The 12599-nt window shown below is 39.4% G+C and overlaps 4 protein-coding genes across 5 annotated transcripts; 3 read left to right on the top strand and 1 right to left on the bottom strand.

Annotated features, from left to right (window-relative positions):
- Window positions 1-154: 154 nt before the first annotated feature.
- On the top strand, window positions 155-2795 carry LOC116925566 (mitochondrial-processing peptidase subunit alpha). Its single transcript, XM_032932285.2, has 11 exons — window positions 155-329; window positions 423-649; window positions 722-801; window positions 883-965; window positions 1028-1130; window positions 1214-1306; window positions 1396-1568; window positions 1630-1738; window positions 1805-2016; window positions 2076-2241; window positions 2308-2795. The coding sequence occupies exons 1-11, from the start codon at window positions 301-303 to the stop codon at window positions 2614-2616; spliced, it is 1584 nt and encodes a 527-aa protein (XP_032788176.2). The 5' UTR covers window positions 155-300; the 3' UTR covers window positions 2617-2795.
- Window positions 2796-2917: 122 nt separating this feature from the next.
- LOC116925563 (26S proteasome non-ATPase regulatory subunit 5) lies at window positions 2918-5258 on the top strand. 2 transcript variants are annotated; one of them, XM_032932282.2, is made up of 8 exons: window positions 2918-3064; window positions 3136-3342; window positions 3412-3556; window positions 3622-4303; window positions 4372-4490; window positions 4552-4735; window positions 4791-5006; window positions 5115-5258. In XM_032932282.2, the coding sequence occupies exons 1-7, from the start codon at window positions 3018-3020 to the stop codon at window positions 5000-5002; spliced, it is 1596 nt and encodes a 531-aa protein (XP_032788173.2). In that variant the 5' UTR covers window positions 2918-3017; the 3' UTR covers window positions 5003-5006; window positions 5115-5258. The 2 variants fall into 2 exon arrangements, with proteins under 2 accessions (XP_032788173.2, XP_045031123.1); XM_045175188.1 differs by lacking the exon at window positions 5115-5258 and having other exon boundaries at window positions 4791-5086.
- Window positions 5188-11188, top strand: LOC116925629 (transmembrane protease serine 9). The gene is made up of 19 exons (XM_032932378.2): window positions 5188-5325; window positions 5403-5517; window positions 5577-5742; window positions 6010-6160; window positions 6237-6338; window positions 6472-6586; window positions 6647-7103; window positions 7194-7341; window positions 7431-7532; window positions 7604-7727; window positions 7805-7962; window positions 8958-9100; window positions 9173-9320; window positions 9406-9510; window positions 9601-9718; window positions 9783-10293; window positions 10359-10482; window positions 10557-10661; window positions 10725-11188. The coding sequence occupies exons 1-19, from the start codon at window positions 5308-5310 to the stop codon at window positions 11055-11057; spliced, it is 3243 nt and encodes a 1080-aa protein (XP_032788269.2). The 5' UTR covers window positions 5188-5307; the 3' UTR covers window positions 11058-11188.
- Window positions 11131-12531, bottom strand: LOC116925615 (C-type lectin domain family 6 member A). The gene is made up of 4 exons (XM_032932360.1): window positions 12317-12531; window positions 12094-12179; window positions 11918-12032; window positions 11131-11494 (listed from the first exon to the last, which is right to left on the bottom strand). The coding sequence occupies exons 1-4, from the start codon at window positions 12426-12428 to the stop codon at window positions 11250-11252; spliced, it is 558 nt and encodes a 185-aa protein (XP_032788251.1). The 5' UTR covers window positions 12429-12531; the 3' UTR covers window positions 11131-11249.
- Between the last annotated feature and the right edge of the window lie 68 nt (window positions 12532-12599).

The raw sequence follows: 12599 nt of genomic DNA, 5'->3' as shown, positions 1-12599 counted from the left end.
TAAATCAAAAGGAGCAAGAAATCAAATCCTGCCGATCGACTTTGATTAACATGAATGTTTGACGAGACCTATGCCGTCATCGTCAACAAAGAAGCGAGGCGATTGCAGCAAATGGTTGCTACAGCTGATCATAGATGTCTTTCCAAAAGATAGCAGACGAAACTGCTCACATGTCATTTAAAAAAGAATTCTGGAATCTGGATTTCCGATTTCTTTACAAATCAATAATTGCTGAATAACAATTCATTTATTTGAGATAATTTCTTAACAGCCCATTAAACCTCTTTGTCAGCTAGCCAAATGATGGTTCTAAGATCACTTTGCTCAAGGTTAGATTTGAATTGCTTGATATTTTGTGCTGCTTCATGACTTCAGGTGTATTTTGCACTGTGAGGAACTGAAAACATTTTTTTGTATGCTAGGGGATGCCAGCCCTTTAAACGATACCATAGACTATTGGCGACAAGCACAAGCTCGACTGTTTCTTTGGCTTCTAAAACAACTCCTCTTTCAGAACCGTTACCAGGACTCCCTAAGCCTATTTTTGCCACAGTTGGGTCGACTAGTCATGAAACCAAAATTACAGTTTTAGAGAATGGTCTGAAAGTTGCATCAGAAAACAGATATGGAAAATTTTCAACAGTTGGTGGTAAGTTCAACAAAATAATAAGTTTTTCAACAAGTGCATTTCACTAACAAACTGTGTTTCAATTTTGGACAGTTGTAATTGATTCAGGCTCCAGATATGAAGTTGCATATCCTAGTGGAGTTTCACATTTCTTGGAAAAATTGGCTTTTGGGGTATGTCCTTCTATTAGATTCTATTTTCTGTTTTGGGGGTTTCAATAGTGTTACATCACTTTATTGTCATATATTTCCCAGGCCACCCAGGAATATGGAGACAGAGACAAAATCATGCAAGTTTTAGAAAAACATGGAGGAATTTGTGATTGTCAATCATCTAGGTATATTTTTTGTTATAATAACTGGTCTGAATTTATCGAACACAAAGCCTTCACTTGAGCAGGGACACATTTATCTATGCTGCCTCGATTGAAACAACAGCCCTAGAGACTGCCATTCAAGTATTAGGCGAAGTTATTTTACGGCCAAAACTAACTCCACAAGAGGTCAGAATTTTGTTAAGAAGAGATCAAGAAATTTTGTAGCGTAAGACTTTTTCTTAACTTGTTTTTTTTTTTTTTTTTTTTAGATTGACGATGCACGCCTTGCGATTTCTTTTGAATTAGAAAATATGGATATCCGTCCCGAACAAGAACCTATACTCTTGGAAATGATTCATGCGGTTTGTTTTCTGTTTTTATTACCAACCACTTGTGTATGGTTTTACACTGAAAGGTTCATTTATTCTTATTTCTCTTGTTGTTTACACAGGCTGCTTACAGAGACAACACGTTAGGTCTGCCGAAAGTTTGCCCCCAAGAAAACGTAACGATGATAGACCAGTCCATAATTTACACCTTCCTCAATAGCCACTACGATCCATCGCGGATGGTTCTTGCTGGTGTAGGTGTAGAGCATGAGGCTTTAGTCGAATGCGCTCAGAAGTATCATCATAATGTCTCATCGTCGTTTTACCGTAAATTAATTTTCAAAATATTCGTTTAGGCACTTCGTTGAAAAGAAACCCATTTGGGTGCAAGATAACTCTCTAGTTCTACCTGGCCGGCGAGACATCGACCGTTCATTAGCTCAATATACTGGCGGAATGGTTAAGGTAGTTTTTAAAAATTCTGTCTTTGAGTTACAGATAGTAAAGTATCACATGTTTGTTCGAAATCAGGTGGAAAAGGACCTGTCCGACGTGAGTCTCGGTCCTAATCCCATGCCGGAATTGGCCCACATTGTACTAGGACTTGAAAGCGGTTCCCATCAGCACGAGGATTTTGTAGCGCTCTGTGTTCTCAGTATGATGATGGGAGGTGGAGGCTCGTTCTCGGCTGGGGGCCCTGGTAAAGGAATGTACACGCGACTTTACACAAATGCCTTGAATAGGTATAGATTTATCATTCATCGACAATCGTTTTGGAGCTACTAAATTATTGATTGGATAGGTATCATTGGATGCATAATGCGACAGCATACAATCATGCTTATGCCGATTCGGGTGTTTTCTGCATTCATGCCGCCTCACACCCATCACAACTAAGAGAACTGGTAGACGTTATCACGCGCGAGTTTGTCGCCATGGCTGGAATCATTGAAGATTCTGAACTGGCGGTAAGATTAACGTAGTAATAATATTTTTAAAATACTGTTTGATTCAAACTTTTGTTTGCATCACAGAGGGCCAAAAAACAATTGCAGTCAATGCTTCTGATGAACCTAGAAAGTCGTCCAGTAGTATTTGAAGATATTGGTCGACAGGTTCTGGCTACTGGTAAGCGGAAGCGAACAGAGGAATTTATTGATAAAATCCGTTCGATAACAGCCGAAGACATTCAGCGAGTAGCTAGCCGAATGTTAAAAACCAAACCTTCAGTTGCCGCACTTGGTGACTTACGAAAACTCCCAGAATACCAGTCAATCGAATCTGCTCTGTCCAGTGCTGATGGTAAGCTCCCTCGGCGAGGAAGGTTTTCAGTCTTCCACTAACGTTAGGCGTTTTGTTACCAAGGCTATAATCATCTTTAATTCTGATCGGAAGTTGTGAGGTGGAAAACATTGATAACAAGTCGTCAGATCAACTATGTAACAGTTGGAGAATGATATATTTGGTTGTACATCGTGACCCCTAGTTTTCTGTGCATTTTAATAAACAACTTTTTCTCTAAGTGATTCCACGTTAACCACAAACCAGCCTATTAGAATTACTCAATATTCCATTTTTTAATATACTATATTGAGTTGATTTTAATTATGCTCTACTTTTACGCAGGGGTTTGTTCAACTTTATGGAATTTGTGATCCGCAAATGATTTTTTATTTATGCGACGTCACAAAACGTTTGAACGGCAGAGCAGAGCAGCAGACGTCTTTAGCATGGTGTCTTTAGTATGAAATGTGCTATTACGACAGTAACGTTGAAACGCTCGCACAATAAGTGATTACATTAACAGCTGAAAATTCTATTTAAAAATTTCTTATCGATTAAATTATTCTTATTATTATAAGTTACATAAGATACGTAAATCTGGAAATGACATCTCCATTGGATGAAACGACAAAGCTCTTAGCTGGTCTGGCATTGGGTGGTAGCTGTATGAAAACTCTCGAGTCACTACGAATCCTTCTAGCGTCTGTCTCTCTCAGTGAACTTAAGGAATACGCGCCAAAAATCGATATCGACAGGATCTACAAATGCCTTGCTACATCTAACAAGTATTATAATTATTTATTACCCATGACATCTAGCACACATTTTGAATGTGTTAATTTTTTTTCTTCTAGAGATCAAATTGATTTAACATGTGAAATACTGAAACGTATTCTGGGTGCCATTCCAATAGGGCATGCCATGGTTCGGTATGAAGATCTTTTTTTACAAGGACTTGCACATTCAGAAAATCGAGTAAAAGAATTGATATTTCAAGAGGTATGGTTTTTGTTGATTGAACCTCAGAATCACCCTTTTCTCATTTACAATTTAATTTGACAAAGCTCCAAATGGCAGCTGATGATCCCACAACTTGTGAACAACTTTCGACCAAATTGGAAATTCTGCTTTCCTGCCTGCAACTGGTAGGCAGTACTGATGAATCCATTGCGAGGAAAGCCAGTAGAGTTTTTATATCTATTGCGCGTCAAGGCGATACAGCCAATGTGTTGGTCTCGCCTCCGATTGTTGAAGAGATGCGTACAGTGAGTCGCAAAAGTGACATTGTCCGCTATAGAATTTACGATATTGTCGTTACATACTGCTGTACTTCCGAAGATAAATTAGCTTTTTGCGAAGAACATCAGCTGATCCAAACCCTGCTGGAAGAAGTATCAACACAAGACATTCTTGTCCAGTTGAATGCATTGGAACTTATTACTACTTTGGCGTCTTGCCAACATGGTCGGGAGTATCTCGAGCGACAAGGGATTACCCAGAAGCTAGCCACCAGACTAGATGAAGCCACGGCAGATCCCCTTGCGTCGCTTCTTGTTCCTGGTTTAATGAAGCTTTTTGGTGCGCTCGCTCATTTCCAACCAGACGTTTTGTCAAGGTATCCAAACTTCACGAACACGATGTTCAACTTGATAGACGATTCCGACATTTCCCTAAAAATGATTTCGATTGAAACCCTTTCCTTCATTGCCATCGAGCGTGACGGCAAGTTGGCTCTGAGTCAACAAGGTATGCTGAGGAGCATGATACAGCAGTTCTATTTCCATCTACTATTTGTTTCGTGTTACCATGTCTAGGTTCCAAAATGGATAAGGCAATCAAGACGATCGGATCGTTATTCACTCACGCGTTTAATGAAGTTCGTCTGAAAGCACTCAATTCGTTTGCGGAGTTGACACATGTAGCCCCTACAGAAGTATGACCAGCACCTTGTTGATTGTAGTTTGATATTTGCATTTATGGTGGTATATTTTCAGACGATTGATGAAGATGTACAAAAGATCATCGAACATTGGTTCTATATGCTTAATCCCAAGCCAATTCAATTCATAATGAATGTGACGAAACAGCCATTTAGAGATTTGAGGTTTTCTGCGCTGAACATTCTTCTACAACTTGTCCGCCATAATTGGGCACAGAAACTAATGAGTCAGGAACCAGGTACTAAATTCTTGTTGCTCTAAGCTTCTAAGTTTTTTACTGAAAAAATTTTTAGGCTTTTTAGAGTTTTTGCTCGATCGTCGAGGTGAGCCAGACAAGGACTGTCTTGAGATGAAATTCAACATTGTGAAAAGATTAAGCGAGTCACTTCACCCCGAATCTAAGATATGGAGCGAGTATTGTATGGCGCAAATGCGCGATCACGTACGCGAAGGATTGTGGTTTGCTCGTGCTCAATCCACTGTTGCTCTTGAGAGCGGACCGTAAAAACGTATTAGATTATTATGTCATTTCGTCTAAATTTCGTTTTGATTGGCCCCAAAAAAATTGATTAAACGTTCATAAATTCCATACAACAAGTTAACGATTTTCTTTTTAGGTACTTTTCCAACATTGGTTACCGCATTTGATAATTCAGAAATCGTAGGAAGAAGTTACTGGTCGTGTTGGCGGGTGGAGATTGTTGTTAAGAAAGAAGTGAACAAAAGCTTTTTCCAACGGGGCATAACGATGGTGCAGATTGGTCGTCCCACGGATATTAGAAATTTGTCATCATTAGTGTTTGGAATATCATGACGTTAATCTCTCGCGTAGGTGATATATGCCTTTGTGATAACAAATAAGTCGCACGTTAAAAGGAGATATGCTGATAGTTTAGTCGGTTTAGTTAGCATTCATTGAATTCGTTGAGTCGAGAACAAATAACGAAGAAGAAACGCACGTGGAACGTAGGATAACTAAAATGTTATTAAAGTTAATGTTCGTCTTGGTGTTTGGATCAGGTGAACTTTAAAACTACGTTCAATTTCTCTCTTTATTTAGTAATAGATAAATTTTCCAGCAGTAGCTTCAGTACATTGTTTTACATCCCGGATAATTGGTGGATCTAATGCTGAACCGGGTGAGTTCCCATTCGTGGCGCAGATACAAGTAACAGGCCAGCATTGGTGTAATGGGTACATATATAACGACAACTGGATTGTAACAACAGCTGCCTGTGTTATTGGGTAAGTACACAACAATTTAATAGTAAATCAACAAAAGAATGGTTCTTTCGATGAAAGCGTCATCCTATGTTGAAGCTTTTCGTCATTAATTTTGCCTTCGGCCGTTGGAAGAATGTACGTATTTTTCTCGGTGTTTATGTGACTTCTCTTATCACTGAAATGTCATTCCATTTTCGCTGGGAAAAATTGCCAAGCAAGGGGAAGAACCTTTCAATCAAATCAAAATTTTTTTTATTTCTTGTTTTGTTTGTGGCCTATGGTATACAGATATCGTCACCAACCTGACGCCTTGACAGTGATTGTTGGACAAACTGATCCTAGTAATTTGGAAACGGAACAAATAATTCCAGTTTTTTCCATTCAAATTCATGAAAATTACGACCATAGTAGGAGGTCAAATGATGTTGCCATGCTGCAGGTATTTATCGCAAAAAGCCGTATCAACTTAAAAACAATATGAATAACTAACGGGAAATTTGAAATTTCTAAAAAAGCTTTCGGCGGCCATAGTAGTAGGAAATTACGCCACGGTAATTACTGCCGGCTATCTTGATTCAAGTAAGGAGGCTACTGTTGCTGGCTGGACCGATGGAAGTGTAAGTATGAAACTTTATAATTGGTTTAACTTAAAATGTCAAGTTCTCAGTATAACACAAATTCTTTTACGCACATCTCCGTTTTGCGGAATAACTGAATTTGACTAATGTGATGGTTCACACAACAATTCAGGCGGGCGAAATGAAAACTCTTAGATATACTAACGTTCCAATTCGACCAAATGATGCATGTTCCACGGTTTACAATCAGTTGTGGGATAGCGCTAGCATGTTCTGCGCTGGAAATGGTACGAGTTCATCAAAGTCTAAAAATCCTACATCCTAACTTTTGCTTAACAACAATTTAGCCACAAATGATGCGTGTAATCAAGGAGATGCTGGCGCACCATTGGTACAAGGAACAAGCCCGGAAGGTTTTCATGTCGTTGGATTAGTTTCGCATACAATCGGATGCGGTGATCCGCTGTATCCTACTGTGTATACTCGGGTGTCGTCATATTCCACCTGGATGGAAGACAAAGGAGGAGCTCAGGTCATCCAGACTGACCCAACTACAGAAATCACAACGGAGGGGACTGATCCAGCTACCGAAATAACAACGAAGGGGACTGACCCAACTACAGAAATCACAACGGAGGAAATCGTTCCAACATCCCCAGTCACTTACCAGTGCTCTACAGCTCACAGCCCAAATCAATTTCCATTCATGGTCTCTGTTTTAAGCAGTAGCACGCTGAGTCATCTCTGTGCTGGGTTTATCTACAACGAGAGATTCATCATCACAGCGGCTTCTTGTGTCATTCGGTAAGATTATTTTTTAGATGTGTAGCTGTAAAGGCTCACATCTTTTGGTCGGAATTGCGAATAAAACTAACGTATTTCAAATGAGAATAGAAAAACAGGACCAATGCTTAATGTTACGGTTGGTCAATTCCGATTCGACAGACCAGAAACAGATGAAACAATATTTCCCGTCATCGCAGTCACCTTGCATCCACAATACAGGGAATCAAATCAAACGAATAACATAGCCGTTGTCCAGGTTTGTAACCCGTATCATATAATTTGATAATTTTTTCGAATTTCGTTGAATTGCATTCTTGTGTTTTTTTTCCCATTTCTTTTATGTAGATTTCAGGAAGTATCACTTTTGGAGAAAACGTTAACTTTATCTACTATGACTCAGTTTTGAATGGCAATCCGTGTTCCGTTGCTGGATGGGCTTCAACACTGGTAAGTCTTCAGAGTATGTACGTACGTAAATTTCTTTATTCAAGCTCGATTACAAACAAGCTTTTATTAAGGATGGTGCCTGCGTACGGTCCCTGAGTCTTTTGTGGGACAATAGCGAAATCATCCAGACCAATGCGGATTGTTCTCTGTCACTAATATCGAGCTTCGATTCATCCACCATGTTTTGCACCAAAAGTAACAAGAAATGGTTTAACGTGTACGTAATATTGCAATCGACGTGGAACCATCTTTTGTGTTTAAAATTCATGTAGAGGCCGCCGATAACTGCGAGTTTGAAAGCGGAGCTCCGTTAATCCAGGGTGTTCCGCCGGTTGTCGTTGGAATCAAGTCTGTATCCCAGGAATGTGCCAAATCTTCGCACGTTGTCTACACTCGCATTTCCTACTATTTCAACTGGTTGATCAGCGTGGCCGGATACCAACCTTTGCTTCCTACAAGCAGACTTAATTCGAGACATCTATTTTTGTAAAGGTACATTAAACGCTGAATATCGATGGATTGTAAGGAAAAGAGTATGAATGTTTTTCGACATTCTGTGTTTTAAAGTTACATTTAAAATTTACCGATGAATATATTCAAAATAATTTCTCATTAAGAAATTATTTGCTGTAAAAAAAAATCGGAATTTTCTTTCTTTACTAAAACTAAGACTTAAAATTTTGCATCGAAGCTCTTTGTTCTGATTTTGGTATTCGTTGTTCATATCTTTGACCTACTTACGAGTCGTAAGTTACGACTTCACCGGTACGCAAGCCAAAAACAAAGAGTCTGGATGTTTTTGACAAGTTTACCGTTGAACTGCGGAACGCGGATGGAATTATCACCATTTGAAGGTCAAACACGATGTTACGTATCTTGTGTCGCAAACTCTGGGAAGATAAGCACGAGATTTCCGTTATCTACTTTTTATTGACGATGAGTTTGGTTTACTGTTCAAAATCAGTGGGCTCCTATGGCAAAAAATTACCCACGTAAACCAAAGATAATAAATGTAAAAAATAAAATTAAAAACTACCTGATCAATAGTCAAACAGTTTTTCCAGCTTGGGGAGAAGTTCGACAACTGTCTGACTAAATTCCAAATTAATGAAGAAAAAAAAATTTCGGAGCTGATAAGAGATATAATGAGAAAATGCGTACTGTGTGTCGCGATGGGATGCGATATCATTCCATAAGAAAGATGGAATTAAATGATTTTTGATACTTGCTATTTGCATTTAGACCGTCTTCGGGACAAGTTGGCTGTACCGCAATATGTTGTGTGTGGTATGGATTGCATGTGCTTGCACGATATTGGCATCAGTTGCTGGTAAGTTTTTCGCATATTTTTGTTAACATTTGAACAGCAGATATTCGTAGAGTAAATTCAACTCAAATTTGTATTTAAAAGATTCGTCGGCGCAGAGCTCTCGTGTTGTAGGTGGTACGGACGTCAACTCCAAACAATTCCCTTTCATCGTACAAATTCAAACAAAAGGGGAACACCGTTGCGCCGGCTACATTTACAATGCAAATTGGATAGTGACTACCGCTGTTTGCGTCTACGGGTAAAGTATTCAGCAGCCAATGCAAAAGGCAAATAAACATAAGTTTAATTCTTTTTTGCAAAACATTGGCAGCTATAAATTATCTGATTTGAAAGTGGTTGTGGGCCAAGTTTCTCTAATAGCAATCGATCCTGGCGAGGAATACTTTGACGTGATATCTAACCATATCCACGAATCGTATGAGGCCGCTACCAAGAGAAACAACATCGCCATGCTTCAAGTAATGAATAAAATCAAAATAAATTAAAAACGTGATACTTATCGACCTCTTGTTTGTCCAACATTTTATCCCGTTCCTGGTAAAGCTCTCTAGGTCAATTACGTTTAATGATTACTCGAGGTCCATTGCCCATGGAGAACTCCCTACAACGGCGACGAATGGCACTCTGTTGGGCTGGGGGAATTCAGGGGTGAGTAAATTAAAGAACGTTAGGATTTATTTTATCACCATTTTCTCATGTAATGTTTTTCTGGGACATCATCAATCTATATGACATTAGTCGGGAAATATTGCTTCCAGTCTAAAGTACGCCATTGTTCAAGTGGTAAACGATGATACCTGCCCTTCCATCGACTTCGACTTGTGGGACCCTACTTCGATGATATGCGCAGGAGATTGTAATATTCCAGTATTTCTTACACACTGTCAATTCACGTTTTAATAAATGATCTAACTACACAGTCACTCACAACGCGTGTTACGGTGACGCAGGCGGGCCATTGGTACTGGGAACATCCGTATCTAATTACGTTGTAGTTGGACTAGTTTCGCACAGCAGCAGTTGTTTTAGCCCGACCGCATATATCCGATTGTCTTTCTATACAGCCTGGATGCAAGGGATCGGTGGTGAAACATCGCCTATGCCTACGACGTTATTACAAACCTCAACTACAACTACTACTGTAACGACCGAAATTGTTACCCCGTCATCCCCTGCGACTACGACAATGGCACAAACCACAACACAAACAACACAAACAACACCAACGCAAACACAAACCTCCAATACGAATGTTGACATAACAACAGAAGCTACTACAACGACAGGATTTGTTCAGACTTGTAACGTAGCTAGTGCAGGGCAATTTCCCTTTGTTGTTTCTGTGGGGGACCTTCTGTCAGGCCGACATTCGTGTGCCGGATTTATTTACAACGCCAATTACGTAGTTACAACAGCCTCCTGCGTTGCGATGTGAGTTCTTTACATATTTGTCTCATTTTATTTCTTGTTTATCATACAAACTTGTTTAATTCTAGGCTGGACAAGGACACGATTGTTGTAACTGCCGGTAGTTCACGATTGAATATTGCAGGGGCTGATTACCTTTACGGTGTACAACAAGTTGTGACAAACACAAAAGGTGACATTGCATTGATCCAGGTAATTTTTCAATCCTTTTCAGAATTAGTGACAATTGTACATTTATTAAAGCTTTTTACTTCCATTATTATCAGACTTCAAGAAGCTTCATGTTCGATGAAAATGTCAACTTCATTCGTTTCGACCAAGCCAACTACAATGAACCTTCGAGCAACGTTATAGGATGGGCTTCCACAGAAGTATGGTTAATGCTATAGTTTTCGCATAATGTGTTTCCAGGAATTAATAACATTTGTATAAAGGCTGGGGGATGTACAGCGTCTTTCGACCTCTTGTGGGGAGCAACTTCGTTGACGTCACAAATTAGCAACTGCGAGAGTTTGGTATCCAATTTTGACGCAGGAACAATGATTTGCGTTGCTGGATCGACCAACAGGAACTACAATTCGGCAGCAATAGTTGGATCGTGTAGTTTCGAAAATGGAGCCCCATTAATTCAAGGAACGCCATCTCTAGTAATAGGGATCAAATCTGTCGTTGAGCAGTCTTGTGCCACGGGACAGGTATTTACGATATATACTCGAATTTCGACTTTTTTCGATTGGCTTCTGATAAGTGCTGGGCCTCAGCCTTAAATTTTGCTTCGAATCAGTTCGCAATCCATTTTTGTGAGCTCTGTTGATTTTATGTCATTCATGTGGACGTTAATCAGTGTTGGGTTATGCTGTATTTTGCAATAATGGAACTATAATTTTACGCAAGGTTAGCTAAGTAACACAAAGCTTTACTAAATCTTTTATAAATTCACTAATCCAGTTGCGTGGTGTTCATTCGATCGACTCGCAAATTAATCTTGTTGAGTAGATGCATACATTGTCGGCCCAGTATCCGCTGTAATCGAGGAAATAGAGCAGAGCGCAGCTTCCAGGCTCGTTGTCGTCAGGTTGATTGTATACCGGATGCCAATTGGTGTAGTTAAATGGCTGAAATGGCTGTACAGAAGCCCATTCCCAGCGATTGTTTCCTTCTTGGGAGTATCTGCCCGAGGTCCAAAACTCGGAGAAATTCAATTCTAGATTTTGAGGTTTTAAAACAAAATTAAGTTTAGAACCCCGAAAGGGTCTCCGGTGCATATTGTAATGGTAGCGGATAAATAGGGTTGAAACGGAATGCGACCGGACAATTTTGAATCTTCTCCCAGCCCTATATCCGACAGAACAATAACACTGAAAGAAACAGGACTGACTTGTCATTTTAAATATTGAAATGACCTCCTCAAACTGGTTATTGAAAAATCAGTCCTATTTAAAAAAGTTATGGACTCTTACTTTGTATTTCCCAATATAACAGGAACGAGGATCTTCAGTCCTTTCAAAATAGGACTTAAAATCTCGAAACGTAGAAAGAATTGAAAAAAGACGAAAAATTCCCCACCTCATTTCGTTTCAATCCAATTTTACCGTCAATCTATTAAACTGTATGTTACTAAACAGACCTGGGTTGGCTTGAACGTGACTGTTAATCATCTTGTCTTCCTCCTCAGTTTCAAGACTGAGCAAAGTCATATTGCCTCCCCTGCAGAATTCATCGGAGCGCATCCAGGTAGTCAACTAAAGAAATGAGAAAATGTCTTTGGGAAAAGCTAACGTAATGTAAATGTAATTGACGTACCCTGAAACTTGAGAAACAATAACATTTGTTTCCCAAGAACCAGCAGGGCACGCTCGTATTGCCTTGGAAGTAGGGTGGGCAGTCTTCTGTTAATTAAATGCGTTGAGATGAAATTATTTATCACACTCTGGGATTAGAAAAAAGTCGATGACTGAAAACCTAAATTCGCTATATAGCTGATTTCAGCGGTGCAAAATGTTAAAAAGGAAAAATTGAGACGTACCACTGGACTTCGATTCATCTAAACGAGCAGAAAAAGGTGTCCCAGCTACAATGGCCAGAAGAAAACTTATTCCAGCAACAATAAAGACAGCACCAACTTTGCTGGGCAACATTTTATTGCTTCGCGTGAAATAAGAATAAATAATGTTTAGAATTGTTGCGCATGTACCCGAAAAATATGCGTGGAGTGACAGGTTTTTAAGATACCTTACACAAAGAGAGTTCAATCTTATCTTTCATTTTTCGTTTTGTTTGCTACGATTTGAAGTTGATACTATACACAT

The sequence above is a fragment of the Daphnia magna genome, linkage group LG6, assembly GCF_020631705.1.
Source record: "Daphnia magna isolate NIES linkage group LG6, ASM2063170v1.1, whole genome shotgun sequence".
In the NCBI taxonomy this organism is placed as follows: domain Eukaryota; kingdom Metazoa; phylum Arthropoda; class Branchiopoda; order Diplostraca; family Daphniidae; genus Daphnia; species Daphnia magna.
This window is presented reverse-complemented; position numbering and strand designations above follow the sequence as displayed.